The sequence below is a fragment of the Rhincodon typus genome, chromosome 34 (genome assembly GCF_021869965.1).
Source record: "Rhincodon typus isolate 14 chromosome 34, sRhiTyp1.1, whole genome shotgun sequence".
Taxonomy (NCBI): domain Eukaryota; kingdom Metazoa; phylum Chordata; class Chondrichthyes; order Orectolobiformes; family Rhincodontidae; genus Rhincodon; species Rhincodon typus.
In genome coordinates this window covers 7276862-7296591 of record NC_063365.1, presented here as the reverse complement: position 1 = coordinate 7296591, position 19730 = coordinate 7276862, and the positions used below count along the sequence as shown (strand labels likewise).

Sequence of the window (19730 nt, the reverse complement as noted above, 5' to 3'; positions counted from 1 at the left end):
CTGTGATTGAATGAAATTGTGTGATATTGGCTAAACAAATATAACTTCTAGAAGATTAATATGTGGCTCTCACTGGAACAGAAGCCATTTTATTGCCCATCTCCCATTGCCCATGAGAAAATGGTGGTGAGTCTTCTTGTTGAATATCCATGGGATGATGGGACTTGCCCCAGTGCCAGGAGCTGCAGGATTCTGCATTGACATTAAATGGCAGTAAGTGTCAAAGTTGGGATGAAATGTGACTTGGAGGCGATGGTATTCCCATGCACCTCAGGTCCTCGGCCTTATTTTTATTACTTAATAAATAACTTCAAAGTGAAGGGAAATGAGTAACACAGCCAAGGCTCCAGCCTTGCCTGTATAAAGGATAAAGGATAAAGGAGTTCTCTCCAAAATATTAAACAAGATTCTAGACTTTAACTCCAACCCAATGCAAACACACAACATAAAGCCAAAACAAAATTGGAATTGAAACACATTACCAAAACTTTGAACTGAATAAATGTGCAAAAGGAAACCAAACAAAGTCCTGCAGTAACACTCCTACGCACTAAATCTTAAAGATATTCAAAGCATTAGCCTTTCATGATGCTCAAAGCGTCTGCTATCACATCATGCAAATACCATGTGAATAATTTCTTCCCTACTTTTCAGAACACTGACTTTCTCAGGATCATTGTGAACCTTTCACTATATTGTCGTAGAACTGTTATAGTCAGATTTGACACTGAATGGTAGGACTTGGCATTTTTAGGTATGGCACCAGCCTTAGCTCACTCAGGAGCACCAATACCTGAGTCAAAAGGTTGTGGGTTCAAGAGCCACTGCAGAGCTTTGAGCACACAATCTACCCTGACTCCACGCCAGTATGTGTAGTGTCCTCTTTCTGATACAAAGCTAAACCCAGGCCCAGTCTGCCATCTCAGGTGAACGTGAAAAAGCCCATAGCTCTATTCACAAAAGGGAAGGGAGATTTTCCTGGTGCCTCGACCAATGATTATCCCTCAAACAGCAACATGAAACTGAACACCTTGTTACTTTCGGAACTTATTGTGTGCACATTGGCTGCAGGATTTCCCACATTACAACATTGATTACACAGCAAAAGTTAAAAATAAAATTGGGATATAGAAGGATTTGGAAGACATAATATAAAAATGAATCATCCTTTATTTAAAGCATCATGAATAATCATTTTACAATGCTTTCCTTGATTTGGTTTTGCCTTTGAGATCTACTGAATTTTGCTGCATTTTACATTCGGCTGTTTTACAGGTTGATATTTCATAGAATCATAGAATCCCTACAGTGTGGAAACAGGCCGTTTGGCCCAATTAGTCCACACTGCCCCTCCGAAGAGCATCCCACCCTGACTCATTCCCCTACTCTTGCATTCTAACCCACTTAACCTAAACAACCCTGAATACTATGGGCAATTTAGCATGGCCAATCCACCTCCCTGCACATCTTTGGACTGTGGGAGGAAACCGGAGCACCCAGAGGAAACCCAGGCAGATACAGGGAGAATGTGCAACCTCCACACAGTCGCCCGAGGGTGAAATCAAACCTGGATCCCTGGCACTGCCACCTAGCCCTTAGTGTGCAGGGCACAGTTACAAAATTTATTGATGATATGAGACTCGGGAGCATTGTAAACTGTGAGGAATTTGATGCAGAACTCCTAAAGGACATCATTAGAATAAGTAGATAGGCAATGGATGCAGCTCAATATGGAACATACATTAGGAGAACAAACATGCCAGTCTACAGAACTGGAGTGTAGTGATTAGAAAGAGGACCATGTGGATCCATTGAGTATGAGATCCCTGATTGGGGCTGTTAGCCTGGGCCAGTCAGGGAGTCCTGCCTGATGGATATAAACAGGAGGCTCAGATTGTCTTCACTCTATAGACTGGCTCAGGGTTAGCTGGTCAGAATCCATGTACAGTGCATGTGTAAATAAAGGGTGCATTGGTGATTGGAGACCGGCCTGCGTGCAGTTATTTCATAGAGACAATACACTTTGATGCACAAGAAGAAATCTGTCAACTGAAAAAGAAATGCAACTGTTAGTTGAAAAGTTGGGTTATGGTCAACCAGAGATAGCAAGAACTGCAGATGTCGGAGTCAACACAGTGTGGAGCTGGAGGCCAGGCAGCATCAGAGGATGAGGAAAGTTTGGGTCGGGATCCTTCTTCAGAAATGGGGAGGGGAAAGGGAGCTCAGAAATAAAGAGAGAGAGGAGGGGTGGGCCTGGGGAAGGTAGGTGGGATGGTGATAGGTGGATGCAGGTAGGAAGTGGTGGGGATTGTTCAGTGGGAAGGGAGGGGTGGATCGGTGGGGAAGATGATGGACAGGTTGTGTCAGGTCAAGGAGGCGGGGATGAGAGGGAGGCTTGGACATGGGATGAGGCTGGGGGTGGGGAGATTTTAAAACTGGTGAATTCTAAACTCCTGAGGGGGGAGGGGGAGACTATGGTCTACTGTATCCATTGCTCCCAATGTGGCCTCCTGTGACTGATTTGTGGAGCATCTGCACTCTGTACGCTATAATCAACAATGCCTTCCGGTTGCTAACCATTTTAACTCCCCCTCCCACGCCCTGGGTGACATGTCCATCCTGGGCCTCCTCCAGTGTCACAATGACCCCACACACAAACTCATATTCAGCCTCAGCAGCCCTCAGTCCGATGGCCTCAACATAGAATTCACCAGTTTCAAAATCTCCTCACCCCCATATCCAACCCTCTTCATATCATGTCTGACCCTCCCTCTCATCCCCGTCTCCTTGACCTGTCCATCTTCTTTCCCACCTATCCGCCCCACCCCTCCCATTGACCAATCCCCACCACTCCCTACCTGCACTCACCTTTCATCATCCCACCTATCTTCCCCAGCCCCACCCCTCCTCCCTCTATTTATTTCCCAGCTCCCCTCCTCCCTCCCCATTTCTGAAGAAGGGTCCCGACCCAAAATGCCAACTTTCCTGCCCCTCCGATGGTGCCTGACCTGCTGTGTTCCTCCAGCTCCACACTGTGTTGACTCTGGATTGTGGTCAGGGTCACTGCTTCAGAGTAACTGAATAGAATAAATTCACTTTTATTTAATGGAGCTCAGTATGTTGTTTGAGTTTTACATTCACTTTTCACCATTGATGTGTCTTGCTTTGAAAAGCTCTGCAGCTCTGTGGGTGTAGACACCCCAAGGACTGCAGCGGTTCAAGAAAGCAGGTCACCACCAACTTAGAGTCATAGAGATGTACAGCACAGAAATAGACTCTTCAGTCCAACTTGTTTAAGAGGACCAGATACCCTAATTTTTTTTTCCTTTATTCGTTCATGGGATGTGGGTGTTACTGGCCAGGCCAGCATTTATTGCCCATCCCTAATTGCCCAGAGAGCAGTTAACAGTCAACCACATTGCTGTGGATCTGGAGTCACATGTAGGCCAGACCAGGTAAGGATGGTAGTTTCCTTCCCTAAAGAGCATTAGTGAACCAGATGAGGTTTTTCCCAACAATCGATAATGGATTCATGGTCATCATTAGATTGTTAATTCCAGATATTTATTAAATTCAAATTCCACCGTCTGCCGTGACAGGATTCAAACTCAGGTCCCCAGGACTTTGTCTAGGTCTCTGGATTAACTGTCCAGCGATAAAACCACTAGGCTATCGCCTCCCTGATCCTTCCTTGTTGTCGGGTGACTCCCTAAAGGAGTGTAGGGGCGGTAGGAGTACACTCAAGGGAAATCAGGAGGGCAAAGAGGGACATGAGATAGCTTTGGCAGATGGGGTTAAGGAGAATCCAAAGAGATTCTATAAATACATTTAGGACAAAACAGTAACTAAGGAGAAAATAGAGCCCCTTAAAAATCAGCAAGGCTGCCGCTGTGTAGGATTAAACAATAAGTGCTGGACCAGCCAGCGCTGCTGATATCCCATGAACAAATATTTAATAAAAGCCTCAAATGAATTTATATAAAGTTGTTAAAGTGGGAGCCTCTGAAAGTATACAGACTCAGTCAGCAATTGGGGAGGGAGCAGAGAGGTCAGTACATTCTGGATCCAGACCCTTCCGAAGTGAATGCACCTGAAAAGTTAGAATCTACCTTTCTCAGATGATGACTGAGCTACTTCACATTTCCAGCATTGGCTGTTTTCATAGATCCCTACAGTGTGGAAACAGGCCCTTCGGCCTAACAAGTTCATACTGACCCTCACAGCATCCCACCTGGACCCACTCCCCTATAACCCACCTAATCTACACATCCCTGAACACTATGGGCAATCTAGCATGGCCAACCCACCCTAACCTGCACATCTTTAGACTGTGGGAGGAAACCGGAGCAAACCCACGCAAACACAGGGAGAATGTGCAAACTCCATCCAGACAGTCGCCCGAGGGTGGAATCGAACCCAGGTGAGGCAGCAGTGTTAAACATTGAGCTACTGTGCTGCCCTAAGCTTTCCAGCTTTTTAGCTCTGCCTGTTATGTGGTTCCAAACAGACTGCAATGGGGCATGACCCTGTCATGAGTTAAGATATAGCTGTACTCAGAAGTCTATCAATGCAACATGGGGAAAAAAGAACTCTGATTGACAGTAAAGTGCAATTTTGGTAGTAGATGGAATTTGATGTTTTTAAAGGGAAGGGTCAGGGACAGAGAGATTGATGGGTATGGTGTTACCAATAGAGAGGGGGTAGAGAATAATAAGGATTGGAACAATGGATAAATACAGGACATCAGAATTTTCCAAATGGCGTGCAGAAATTACACTAACGCTGCATGAATCCATCTTGTTAGCGGGAACTTGTTTGCAAATTTACTGAAAGTTACTAATATACCCCGGTGCATAAGAAACTGTGAAACTGGAAACCAAATACTTGAATCTACAAAATAGACCATTCAGCCCCTCAGGACTGCTCCACCATTCAATGAGGTGATGGCTGATCTGTTTGTGTTTGAATTCTGTGCTCTCCCACCCCAAACCCAGGAAGCTACCTGTGTCTTAAAAATATTCAACTGCCTCCTGAGGCAGAGAGTTCCAAAGTTGTACAACCATCGAAGACAAAAAAATCCTCCTCATTTCTGTCCTAAAAGAGTGACCCCTAATTTTAAAACAGTGCCCCTTATTTCTGGACTCACCCGCAAGAGGAAATCTCCTTTCCCTGTCCATGTTTTCAAGACCATTTAGGATCTGATACACTTCAATCAAATCACCCCCCCGTCACTCTTCTAAACTCCAGTGGAAACAAGACCAAGCTAGACTCATAAGTATTAAGCCTATCTCATCTTTGAAGCCCTCACCTCATCATATATGCACAATAAGCACTGCATGCTTAATACAGTGAAATAGTGGAAGCTTGTCACTTTTCAATGTGACAGATTCCGATGTCACATCAAAAAATGATTAGAGATAGATGATATAGCACAGGGCTCAGGACAGAGAAATAAATGAATTAGCAAACACAATTGCTATGAAGCAATGGAAGAGGGCCTGTCCTACCTAAAGACCTGGGCTCCATATGAATGCAGAATGCAAGAGTTGGATTGGTATGGGGTGGGGTGATCTAGAATAGCCAAAAGAGATCTCAGTGGAAATGATCCAGATTTTTCCTATGCAGTTGAAGAAAAAAAAATTGCACTCTTACACTACAATTGCACTGAAACCTTCCAAGGTATTCCAGGCCTGGGAGTCACAAAGATTGAGTTGGGAGACATGACTGCAGCGGAGAAATAGGGTATGACAGGGATTAAAGCACAGAGATGGAATGATATATATGTTTCCATTGTAAATTTGTTGTTAGAAGTTCTGAGGGCTATTGACTGGGTGGCTGTGGAAAGGATGTTTCCCCCTGTGGGAAAATCTCAAACTAAGGGTCTCCCTTTCAAAATAAGTGATTGCCCATTTAAAGCAGAGATGAGGAGAAATCATTTTCCTCCAAAGATTCATGACTCTTTTGAACCATCTTCCTCAAGAGTCAGTGGTAGCTGAGTCATAAGAATGTAAGAACTTGAAGTTAGAGTAGGCTACTCAGCCCCTTGAGCCTCCTTCACTGTTTAATGCATTCATGGCTGATCTCTTATGGCCCCCATTGCACTTTCCTGCCTACTCCAAATACTCTTTCAACCCATTACTAATTAAAAAGCTGTCTATCTCCTCCTATAGTTTATTCAGTATCCTGGTGTCTACTGCATTCTGGAGGGGTAGTGAATGCCACAGATTGTTGACCTGTTGAGAAAAATAATTCCTCTTCATCTGTGTTTTAAATCTGTAGTATCAAATAAAGAGTAGTAATCTAAAAGGTGTGCAGGATCCTGGATGTATAATTACATAATTCATTAAATGTGGAGACAGCAGTTAATGAAGAATATGGTATCGTTGGTGAATACAGTACCAGAGCAAGGAGGTTATGCTGAACCAGCATAAGACACTCAATAGACCTCATTTGGAGTATTGTCTACAGTCCTGGGCTCCATATTTCAGGGAGAATAGTGGAGAATGAGGTTTACAAGAATGGTTCCGGAGATAAGACACTTCAATTATGATAGGCACAGTGGCTCAGTGGTTAGCACTGCTGCTTCATAGTACCAGGGATCCAGGTTCAATTCCACTCTCAGGCAACTGTCTGCATGTTCTCCCCATGTCTGCGCGGGTTTCCTCCGGGTGCTCTGGTTTCCTCCCACAGTCCAAAGGTGTGCAGGTTAGATGGTTTGGCCATGCTAAATTGCTGGTAGTGTCGAAGGATGTACAGGCCAGGTGAGTTAGCCATGGGAAATACGGAGTTAAAGTTGAGGGCTGTATGGGGTGCTCTTCAGAGGGTCCTGCAGAGTCGATGGGCTGAATGGCCTCTTTCTGGACTGAAGAAGGCTAAGAGGAGATTTGATAGAGGTTTTCAAAATCACAAGTGTCTAGACAGATTGGATAAGGAGAAACAGTTCCCACTCACTAAATGAACAAGAATTGGAGGGGGCTGGGGGAGCACAAATTTAAAGTAAAATCTGAAAGAACTGCGGATGCTGGAAATTAGAAACAAAAACAGTAATTGCTGGAAAAGCTCAGCAGGTCTGGCAGCATCTGTGGAGAGAAATCAGAGTTAACCTTTCAGGCCCAATGACCCTTCCTTAGAACTGAGGAAGTGTCAGAACAGTTCCGAGGAAGGGTCACTAGACCTGAAAGGTTAACTCTGATTTCTCTCCACAGATGCTGCCAGACCTGCTGAGCTTTTCCAGCAATTACTGTTTTTGTTACAGATTTAAAACAATCCACAGAAGCTGTTGCAATAAGAGCGAAAACTTGATACAGCAAATACTCCGAGTCTAGAAGGCACAACCTAGACATGTAGTGAAGACAACTTTAGTTGAGACGTTCAAGAGGGAAGTATCTGATTATTTGCTCAGAAACAATGTGCTGGGTTATGTGGGTGAGGGGTGAAGCCCAAGAATGGCTCGAAGTAATATAGCTCAATCAGAGAGCTTATGCTTACTCAATGCACCAAATGGCCTCCTGCATGATAATTCTTTAACCTGATGAAAGATTCTTGATAAATAACAGGGTAAAAGGTTATCTGAGTTGCCTGAATGAAGACTAATCAATTCAATTACGATCTTATTGAATGGCAGAGCAAGCTCAAGTGGTTGAGGAACCTACTTCTCCTTTTAGAGTAGGATAACAGGGTCGGCACAACATCATGGGCCGAAGGGCCTGTACTGTTCTATGTTCTACTCCTGCTCCTCATCCATCTGTTCATATGTTAACATTATCACACTGGAATCTTCCTATGTAAACCCGGCACAACCCGCTTGTATTTATGTGACATCTTTAGTGTAGTAAAAGTATTTAAGGAGCAGAATTTTGCACTGTGAGTTATGTGAAAAATTTCCAAAAGCTTGATCAAAGAAGAAGGCTTTAAGGAGTACCTTAAAGGAGATATAGGAATGCAGAGAATTTTTTTGGAGGAATTCCAGCGTTTAGAGCCTAAGGCGGTGGAGAGATTAAAAGAGACCAGAGTTGGATAAACGTGGATATCTTGGAAGATTATAACCTGGAGGAGGTTACATAGAGACAGAAGGTGTGAAGCCTTGGAGAGATTTGAAAACAAAGATGAGAATTTTAAACTTTCATTGTTACTCATGTCAACCCCGTGTGGGGCCAGTAAGCACGGAAGTGATGGAGGAATGGGCCTGGAGAGTTTTTAATGAGCTTAAGTTTATGGATGGGTGTCTGCTCAGTCAAATCTAGGGGTGGCAAAGGCTTGAATGGGGCCTGCTGTAATTACATCTTCCCACCAAGCTGTGCTTTAACTGTGCATCTCCCAATTGTGTTCCTAACAACTTCCAAGTTGCCCTAATTAACCATAAATAGTAATATCAAATCAAAGTATATTAGAAAAATAAGAACAAAATGTTTGACTTTAAAATGGCTAAACTCATGATCTGATTATCCATCTGATGTTTTAAATGTAATTTATCTGAAGGCTATAACTATGTAAATGCCATGGAAGATTGATCAAAATGGACATTAAAGCTCATGGTCACATAAAAGATAAGTTTTGATGTATATTTTTGGAGCATTCTTTATGATCGAAGCTCACACCACAGTGCTCTATAGCTAGTGAAGCAGCTCAGAAGTCTTTCACTGTAACAAAGAAAACAGCTCATTCACGCACAGCAAGATTCCATCAACAGCAATGTCCAGATGATTTTTTTTTTGTGATGTTGATTGAGGGATAAATATTCTTCGATGTCATAATTTCCTCTGAGCCTTATTTTGTCCAAACTGGAGAGGGCACTGACTTATTGGTATAATTTCACATGCCTTTAATAGTTGCCTTTTGCATTGGTAGCTATTTCTAAACTGGAAGAGGTGTGGTGGTAGTGTCTCTGCTCTGGGCTAGATGCCTTGGGTTCAAGCATTATCGCAGGCCTGGACGTTTCCTAAAGGTGAACCATAACATGGTCAAACAGTTTGAATATCAATCTGTAAATCTTTCTAATACATCTCTGAGACGTGGGACTAGGGTAGCACGGTGGCCGAATGGTTAGTACTTCTGCCTCACAGCGCCAGGCACCCAGGTCCGATTCCAGCCTCAGGTGACTGTGTGGAGTTTGCGCATTTTCCCGTGTCTGCGTGGGTTTCTTGGTTCCTCCCACAGTCCAAAGATGTGTAGGTTAGGGTGGATTGACCATGCTAAATTGCCCCAGGGATGTGCTGGCTGGGTGGATTAGCCAGGGGAACTGCAGAGTTACAGGGATAGGGTAGGGGCGTGGGTGTGGGTGGGATGCTGTTTGGAGGGTCATTGTGGACTCGATGGGCTGAATGGCCTGCTTCTACACTGTAGGGGGTCTGTGATTCTTAAAGAGTGTGGTGCAGTGTTCACAACCTCGCCATGTAAAAAGCTGCAGCTGTATCTGAGCCAGTGTGATGACCAAACTTCTGAGTTCTTTCAGGTTGAACCGATAAGATACGGCAGTCAAAACCCTATGATGAGAGGTTTACTCTGTTTCTCTTTAAGGCAAATGATTACTTGAAAAGCCTCAATAAAAAGACTGCCCTGCAAGATCTTTCTAAGGTATCCACAGCAAAGACTTTCCTGGCTTTTGTTCAGCTAATGAGAGAGGCAAAGAAGATTGAAATTCTGAACTTGCTGAAGAAAGCAGGAGACACTGAGATGTGAGTTAATGTTCACCGTTATAAATGAACACGCACTTAGACATCACTTGGCAGTTTGACAGGAGGGAGGTGGTGGTACAGTGTTGGTAGCACTAGATGAGTAACGCTGAGGCTAATGCTGGGAAAATGTGTTCAAATCCCACCACTGTAGTACAGGAGTTTAAATTCTTTAAAATTCTTCAAATTTTTAAATTCTTTAATACTTTTTAAAAAATTTTCTGAAATATAATTCTAGTCTTAATAGTGATCATGAAACTATCACGAGATTTATAAAAACACGTCTGACTCATTAATCCCCTGCATGAAGGAAATCTGTTGTCTTTACATGATCTGGCTAACACGTGACTCCAGGCCAACAGCAATGTGATGATCCTTCGAATCATAGAATCCCCACAATGTGGAAGCTGGCGATTCGGCCCATTTTGAGTCAATACCAATCCTCTGAATGGTATCCCACCCAGACCCAGCCCCCTACCTTATCTTTTCCATGGCTAACGCACCTAGCCTGCACATCCCTGCACACTACGGGCAATTTAGCATGGCCAATCAACCTAATCTGTACATCTTTGGACTACGGGAGGAAACCAGAGCACCCGGAGGAAACCAACGCAGACACGGGGAGAATTTGCAAACTCCACACAGTCACTCGAGGCTGAAATTGAACCCAGGTCCCTGGCGCTGTGAGGCAGCAGTGAGGCCCCGTGCCCCTCATAACTTCTAACTGCCCTCAGATATGGCTCAGTAAACCACTCAGTTCAGGGGCAGTTAGGGATGGATAATAAACGCTGGGCTGGCCATTGACACCCACATCCCAGGATGAAATAAGGAAAAGGTGATAATAAAAACAAAATCGTAGAGACACTGCAGAAAGATCAGTGGCAACTGGGTGATAATCTTTCAGTCCCTTGAATGAAGCATGTTACTGCAGAGGCTGTAAACCCTCAAATGCAGGGGGTACACAAGAGGCCAAGCAGCAATCTGTACAGAGAGAAACACAAACATTCATGATTGATGACCTTGCATCAGAACCGGAAGATTCTAGATTTTAAGGGACCTAGGATCAGAATAGAGCAAAGAGATAGTCTCAGGTGGGAGAGAGGAGCGATCGGATAACAAATAACAAATAATCTTCCAAGATATCCATATCTATGGCATTGATATGGGGAAATTTATGGATACAATATAAGGGGAGGTGATGGCCTAGTGGTATTATCGCTGGACTATTAATCCAGAGACCCAGGAAATATTTTGGGGACATGAGTTCAAATCCTGTCATGGCCATGAACGGACCCAACCCAAAACGTCAACTTTCTTACTCCATTGATGCTGCCTGGCCTGCTGTGTTCCTCCAGCTCCACACTGTGTTATCTATGGCAGATGGTGGAATCTGAATTCAATAAAAATCTGGAATTAAGAGTCTAATAATGACCATGAATCCATTGTTGATTCTCTTTTAGGGAAGGAAACTGCCATTCTTAAGTGGTCTGTACTAAATGTGATTGACTCTTACAATGTGATTGTACCATCCAGGATGGGCAATAAATGCTAGCCTACCCAGTGATGCCCTCATCCCATGAATGAATGTTTAAAAAAAAGATTGCAGCTTGAAAAAGGAAGTTTGGATGCTCATGAACAGTGAGGAAGCTAAACATCTTCTCTTTTGGTTTTGACCAGGTTTGGGGGAGAAATGGCCTAGTCAGTGCTCACAGCAACACGGTAATCTTAAGTCACAAAGATTTCATGGCTGTGTTTTATCTGACAAAGTGGTTGTGTTGTTTGGAGTTTGTTGACCGATGTAACAAAGTCTCCTTGGACGCCTTTATCCAGTCAGACCTCCTGTCACTGCTGCAGATCATTAACTATCCTCTGCTGCTAATTGATTCTGAATCACGGGCTGCACAGGAAATGCGCTTTCTCAACAACTTCCACTGTTGATGTAACAATTTACACCATTCTTATGACTGAAAGATCGCCAAAACTATAAAAACAGGGAACATGTTTCTTCAGATATTTTAAATAAAAGTCAACAAAGTAAGTGTCAGTCTGAGAAAAGAATAAGCCTGGGGAGTTGGTTACACAGGATAAAGAGATGGCAAACAAATTGAACAGATATTTCACATTGGTCTTCTCTAGAGAGGATAGATATAGCATCCCTGAAATAGCTGTAAATCAGGAATTGAAAGGGTGGGAGGAATTCAAGGAAATAATAATTGCCGTGGTGTAGTGATTGTAACGAGGTCAGCCAGCTGGACGTCATAGGATGCATCTCAGCGTAATATGGCAACTGCTCTTCCCAAGATCGCAAGGAACTACAGAGAATCATGAACACTGCCCAGTCCATCATGCAAACCAGGCTTCCATCCATTGACTCCATCTACACTTCCTGCTCACTTGGGAAAACAACCAACATAATCAAAGAACCCTTCCAACCCTGGTTATACTCTCTTCCCCCCTTTTCTGTCAGGCAGAAGATATAAAAGTTTGTATACAGGTACAAACAGATTCAAGAACAGCTTGTTCCCTGCTGTTATTAGACTTCCGAATGGACCTGTCAAATTTCAAATTTAATGTTGATCTCGCTCTTTGTGCACCTTCTCTGCAGCCATAACATTGTATTCCTTGCTCTGTTCTATTACCCTAATGCACTTTGTATGGTATGATCTGCCTGTACTGCACACAAAGCAAAACTTTTCACTGTATCTAGGTACACGTGACAATAATAAATCAAATCAAATTAATCAATCAAATCAAAAATATGAGTTCCCTGATTGGGGCAGTTAATCTGGTCCAGTTAGGGAGCCCTGACTGACATTGGGTGATTGTCAGAGATACTGACCCTCTGGTGCCTGACTCTGAATAAGGCAGTACTGTAGTCAAGGACTGTTCATGTATAACTTAGGGATAACTTGGTGACAGGATACCGACCTCTATGGAATTATTTCACAAGGCAAGTAATACTAAATAAATTGATGGGAGTCCACAGAGCCTGATAGATTTCATCCTAGGGTCTTAAAAGAAGTAGCTAGCGAAATAGTTGATGCATTGGTTTTAATTTTCCAAAGTCATTAGATTCAGGGAAGGTTCCTTTAGATTGGAAGATAGCTAATGTAACTCCTTTATTTAAAAAGGGAGGGAGGCAGAAAGCAGGAAACTACAGGCCAATTATTTTAACATCAATCATAGAGAAAATGTTAGCAGCTATTATTAAAGACGTCATAATAGGACATTTGGATCAGTTCAAGGTAATCAGGCACAGTAGATATGGTTTTGTCAAAGGGATATCATGTTAACTAATTTATTGGAATTCTTTGAAGAAGTAACTTGTGCTAGAAATAAAAGGGAATCAGTAGTGTATTGTGTTTAGATTTCCCAAGGCATTTGATAAGATGCCACATCAAAGGTAACTGTGGAAAATGAAAGCTCATGGTGTAAGTGTAACATATTGGCACAAATAAAAGATTGTTTCACTACAGGAAGCAGAGTAAGAATATGTGGGTCTTTTTCAGCCTGGCAGGATGTCACGAGTGGTGTGCACAGGGCTCAGGTTGGGGCCTCAACTCTTTACAGATTATACAAACGATTTGGATGAGGGGATCGAAGGTATGGTAGCTAAATTTGATAATGCAAAGGCAGGTAGGAAAGTGGGTTGTGAAGTAGACCTTAGGAACCTACAAAGGGATATAGATAGATTAAGTGAGTGGGTAAAGATCTGGCAAATGGAATACAAGTGGGAAAGTGTGAAATTGTCTATCTTGGCAGAAAGGATTAAAAAAAGGCATAATATCTGAACAGTAAGAGAATACAGAGAGATCTGGGTGTTCTAGTGCATGTATCACAGAAGCTTTGTATGCAGGTACAGCAACTAATCAGGAAAGCTAATAGAACGTTATGGTTTCTTGCTAGGGGAATTGAATGCAAGGGTAGGGAGATTATGCTTCAGTTATACGGAGCATTTGTGAGAGTGCATTTTGAGTACTGTGTACAGTATTGGTCACTGTACTTACAAAAGGATGTTAATACATTGGAAGTTGTTCAGAGAGGGTTCACTAGACTAATACCTGGAATGGGCAGATTGCCTTATGAGGAAAGGTTAGAGAGGCTGGGCCTGAATCCTCTGAAGTTTAGAAAAGTTCGAAGTGACCTAGTGGAAACATAAGATCCTGAGGGGACTTGATTGGGTGGATGTTGAAAGCATGTTTTCTCTTGTGGGAGAATTTAGAACAAGGGGTCATTGTTTAAAAATAAGGAGGTGACTGTTTAAGACAGAGATGAGGAAATTATTTTTTTCTCTCAGAGGGTTAAGTGTCTTTAGAGCCCCCCTCCCTCGAAAGGCAACAAATGCAGAATCTTTAAATTCTGAGGAAGGGCCACTCGACCTGAAACGCTAGCTCTGATTTCTCTCCACTGATGCTGCCAGACCTGCTGAGCTTTTCCTGCAGTTTCTGTTTTTGTTTCAGAGTCTTTAAATATTTGAAGGCAGAGGTAGACAGATTCTTAAGGGCTGAGAGGATGAAAGATTATCGGGGAAATGCAGGAATGTAGAGTTGTGGTTAAAGTCAGATCAGCCAAGATCTTACTGAAAGGTAGTGCAAGCTCGAAGGGCTGAATGGCCTACTCTTGTTCCTTGTTTGTCTTTTTGTAAACATGCTGGGTTCAGTTCTTTCTCAATACATCTCTTTTGGAAATGACTTCTGAATAATTTGCAGGTTCACTAATAAATCGTAGTCCTGTTGAGACTGGGGATCATACTGAATGGTTCTAACTGGTTGTGTCTCATTCTAGCTTCTTCCTGATAGACTCAGCTACAGCAGCACAAACAGAGGCATCACTGAGTGCCGTTTCTGAATACCTGGATTTCACCAAGGATGCCCAGATTCCTCAATTGCGGACATTCTTGTACGCCAGTGCCTTCACTTCACACCCCTCCAAACAGCTTTTACACATCTTGCTGGTATGTATGAGTTATGCAGCACAATGCTTATTTTTTTAAAATGTCAATATTCGACATATTATGACACACCTCTATGACTGTCGCATCCTGAGGTGGGACTTGAACTGAGCCATTGGGTCATTACCACTGCGCCACATTCAAAATGTTTCCAGATTGTCGCTGGACTGTTAATCCAGAGAGCCAGGTAATAATCTGGGGACCTGGGTTCGAATCCCACCACAGCAGATGTTGGAATTTGAATTCAATGAAAATATCTGGAGTTAAGAGTCTAATGATGACCGTGAACCCATTGCCAACTGTCAGAAAAACCCATCCACTTCACTAATGTCCTTTAGGGAAGGAAACTGCCATCCTTACCTGGTTTGGCCTGTATGTGACTCCAGTCACACAGCAATGTGGTTGACTCTGAACTGCACTCTGGGCAATTAGGAATGGGCAACAAATGCTGCCCTAGCCAGCGACATCCCTTATCCCGTTAATAAATAAAGAAGGATCAGTCAATGCTGGCACAATGCTACTTCTTAGATGGTACTTAGATAGTGAGCCTGAGCACAAGATGGCTGACTTTGCCTAATGATACGAGATTGGTGTATTTTAATAATTTTCCATCTCCAAGGACCCACCAGGTTGTCTGGGGATGCCAGCAGCCAACAGGTGACTGCTTTCTTGCTGGTAAAGACCCAACAGCTTTTCCTGAACAATGTCTGAAGAAGATTTCATTAATTATAGTGGAGTGCACCCTCTGTCCCTGTACAGTAAAGTATTCACGATTCAAAAACAGGCCATTCAGCCCTAAGATTCCATTCCAGAACTTGTACAGCACACAAAGTCCACCCACCTCTCTTCATCTGACCTAATCAGCGTACCCTTCTGTCCCTTTCACCCACATATGCTTATCTAACAGCACTTTATATGGATTTTTAAAAAATTCATTCATGGGATGTGATTGTTATTCCACATCCCTAATTGCCCCTGAGAAGATTGTTGTAAGCTGCCTTCTTAAACTGGTTCATTTCATTATTTTCCTCCATTACACCTAAATGCAAGTTCCACGTTCTAACAATCTTTGGATAAAATAGATTTCCTGGAATCTTTATTGAATTTATTAGTGACAATCTTAAATTGATACAAGTGGAAACATCTTCTCTAGTTATTTTGTATGGTAACTTATAAATTGAAATATTCCCAATGGATGATTTGCCAACAGGATGACAGTGATATTTCTTTTTGGCTAGTCTCATTGTGATATATTCAAAGCCGTTGGGCTCCATGTTTTATAAAACAGCAATGGAATATTATTGGCCCCACTATTTGTTTTAGAAGTAGACCAATAATATAAGTTGCCATAGTCCTGGCGGGCCTTAGGAATGTTCATTCAAAAGAGATGACTAGTGATGGTTTAACCTGAGGGTCATTACACCTCAGATGAGGGGAAGGGTTGAGAAGGAAAATCCTTCATGGTACTCTCAGCCATCGCAGGAATTGAACCCACACTGTTGGCATCACTCTGCATTGCAAACCAGCTACCCAAGCTAATGGACCCCTGACCAGTAACGTACAATGAATTTAATGGAAATATAAAGAAATCCTTGCATTTACCCTATAGAACTTTACACAACATAAGGACTGATCAGAGTGCTTCACAACAAATGAAAATATTTCTGAAGTGTGCTGACTGTTGTAATCATGTTGATATTTTATTATTTGGGGACTGGAGATCTAAAGTAGAGGTTTGTGGTTTTTCATTTTCTCATTCTGTGTAAATGGCTTTTTTAAAAGATCAAAAACTCTTTTTAGCGTTGAATCAAAGCAGCATTTCCAATAAATAACGTTCCTTCAGCTAAATGACAAGACAAGCTACCTGATTGGATGATGGCTAAACAGAGCTTTTTTAACCCACAGACTGGCTTGTATCAGCTGCTGGGTTAATCCCTGAGGCACACATAGAGGCACTAAAGTCGTCCTTAATTGGCCACAGATAGATAGAAATAGGTTGAGTGAGCGGGCACAAATATAGTAGATGAAGTACAACGTAGAAAAATACAAAAGTGTTGACTTTGGCAGGAAGAATAACAAGGCAGCATATAATTTGAACGTAGAGTGAGCACAGAATTCTGAAGATGTGGAGGATCCAGGTGTTGTTCATGTAGAAAGTGATGGAGAGGGTGAATGGAATTCTCTGCTTTGTTGAGGCCACGTCTCAAATACAATGCAGTTTTGGTCTCCTCCTTTAAGGCAGGATGTAAAAGTATTGGAAGCATTTCAGAGGTTTACTGGGATGATATCTGGACTGAGTGGGTTGGCTTATGAGGAAAGGTTATGCATGCTGGGCATAGAAGGATGAGGAGGTGACATGGTTGAAGTGTGTATGATGCCAAATGGTGTTGACAAGGGGAAAGGACATGGAAAGGATGTTTCCTCCTGTGGGAGAGTCCAGAGCTAGAGACCACTGTTCTAAAATTAGTTATAACCACTTAGGAGAGATAAGAAGATTCTTTTCTCTCTCAGAGGGTTGTATGACTTTGGAACTCTCTTCTTCAGAAGGATATTTTTAAGGCAGGGGTGGATAGATATTCGTTAGGCAGGGGAATTGAGGGTAGATGGGATATTTTGAAACATTGACAAATGTTATGATGTCATTGATTGGCGGACCAGGTTCGAGGGACCGTATGGTCTACTTTTTGCTCTTAAGTTCTATGTTCATTTGTCAAGGGCCTCAATAGGTGGCCAATCAGGAAGATCGTCAATGGGTCTTAGTAGAGTCGTACAGAATGGAAAAGGCCCCTTTGGTCCAAATAGTCCACGTATGCCTCCAAACCTTTCCTGGTCATGTACTTAGCCTATCCAGAATACAATCTTCTGGGGGTGTGGACACAGCACCATCACACCAGTTAAGTGTCCTTTCCAACCAAAACTTGCCACCTCCTGGAGAAGAAGATTCCACCTAATAGCTCTGTCATGAAAACCATGCAGTTCATCAACTCCTGTAACGGATGGAAGATTAGCTTTCAATTTAAATAGACTCCAGTGTTGGGGCAAGTCCAAGAGCTTGCCATGAATTTGCTGAAGTTTGGATTCCAGTAAATGATGACAGAATGATCAAAACCTTTCAGAAATCTTGAGTTATCTCTCAAGAGAAATTGACTGAAAGTAATTGGTGAAGAAAGGTGAATGATGTGTAGTTCGTCAGTAAGTCAGAAAAATTCAGAGTTAATGTTTCGGGTCCTCAGAAGGGTCTCCGGACCCGAAACGTTAACTCTGATCTTTTTCTTCACAGGTGCTGCCAGACCTGCTGAGCTTTTCTAGCTACTTCCAGCTACTTTACAGCATCTGCAGTTCTTTCGGTTGTTATTTAATCAGCGTGAGGAACATTAATCTGATCGGTGCACTTCCCTTACAGGCTAAGCTTCAGGACAAGATACCAAGCAGAGAAATCCAAGAGACAATTGTCTTGGTGATTGGAGCAGTGATTGGCAAGATGTGCCAGCAGAACCTGTGCAAACTCCAGGTTAGTAGTTCCAGTACTGTTGACCAGTTGCTGATGGGTAGATTTATAATTCACAATCAAGCTTCGTTCCACCTAGTAGATGTAAAAAATAAATTAGTCGAAAGAAAGACTAGCATTTCATAGAATCCTGACTGTGCAGAAAGAGGCCATTCAGCCCATCAAATAACACTAATCCTACAAAGAGCATCCCATCCAGACCCATTACCCCGTATTTACCATGGTTAAACCCACCGAGCCTACACAATTTAGCATGGTCAGTCCACCTAACCTGCACATCTTTGGACTGTGGGAGGGAACCAGAGCACCAGGAGGAAACCCATGCAGACACGGGGAGAATGTGCAAACTCCACATCGACAGTCACCCAAGGCTGGAACTGAACCTGGGTCCCTGGTGCTGTGAGGCAGCAGTGCTAACTAACCACTGCGCCATCTTTATATCATAACTTTTATGATCCAGGGCTCTCTACAGCCAATGACATACTTTGAGAGCTGTAGTAAACACAGCAGCTAACATCTGCACAGCAAGATCCCACAAGGACAATGCGATAATAACTAGATCATCTGCTTTGAGTGACATTGAGGAACAAATGTTGGCCGAACTGAGAGAATTGCTAAAATTATTTGCCCAGTGCAGTTGAGGTTTCAGGTTGAGGACCGTTCTGAATCATTATGGTGCTGAGCAGAAACTGACTTGGATGCACAAATTGAAAAATATTGGGGCAGACTCCCTGATGCAGAGACAGTTGTGACTCCAGTGTAGATGGGAGCTGTGCATGGGGACCCTGCGGAATCCTCATCATAGCACACTCCGAAGGAATTGTCCAGGAAATTGAAAATTCAGCTCATCAATTCCCCTCGGAATTCTCCAAAAGTATCCATTTAAATCGGAGAATTCAGAGAATCCCATTGAATTTAAGTAATAGTTATTCGGGAAGTTAACTGTCTTAAATACTTAATCTAGCTCCTGAGTAACTACTTAATTGACCCCACAACTTACCTCACACATTACCTTGCCCAACCCCAAGACCCTAACCCAACACCCGCCTCCCTCACCCTGAGCCAATACCATCCTTCTGCTCCGGGCCATGATAGCCCCTTCGTGCCCCCTTCAACATCCCAGAACCTGACAAAACCCACCACCAGACACAATGCAACTGTCACCCTGGGACTCAGTACCTCCTGTTTCACTGCCACCTCTCTCATTCTGGGACCCAACACCACTCCACTAAACTCTGGGCCTGACACCCTGGCCCTTCTACGACCAGAGCAGATCCCCTTCCCTCTGACGCAACCCCCCTCCCTGACACACTAGACACTATCCCCACGCTCCTACCTCCCAGGACCCAATTCCATTGCTGGAACCCATCCCCCCTCACCCCCACGATCACCTCCCAGGACCCAATCCGCTGGACCCCATCCTCCCCACCCCCCACCATCACCTCTCAGGACCCAATTCCACCTCTGGATGCCATCACCCATCCACTCCCACCTCCCCCCACCATCACCTCCTAGGATCCAATCCCAGCACTAGACTCAAACGCTACCCACCATCAGCTCCCAGGACCCAATCCCACCACTAGACCCAAACCCCATCCAC

The 19730-nt window shown here is 43.3% G+C and overlaps 1 protein-coding gene across 3 annotated transcripts in view; it reads left to right on the top strand.

The window, feature by feature from the left end:
- LOC109926398 (microsomal triglyceride transfer protein large subunit-like) overlaps nucleotides 1-19730 on the top strand; it is a 99906-nt gene that overhangs the window by 44212 nt on the left and 35964 nt on the right. For all 3 annotated transcript variants that reach the window (XM_048616363.1, XM_020526259.2, XM_048616364.1), the window contains 3 exons: nucleotides 9517-9674; nucleotides 14457-14625; nucleotides 18026-18133. In XM_048616363.1, the coding sequence (XP_048472320.1) occupies nucleotides 9517-9674; nucleotides 14457-14625; nucleotides 18026-18133 (435 nt within the window). The remainder of the gene's footprint in view (nucleotides 1-9516; nucleotides 9675-14456; nucleotides 14626-18025; nucleotides 18134-19730) is intronic.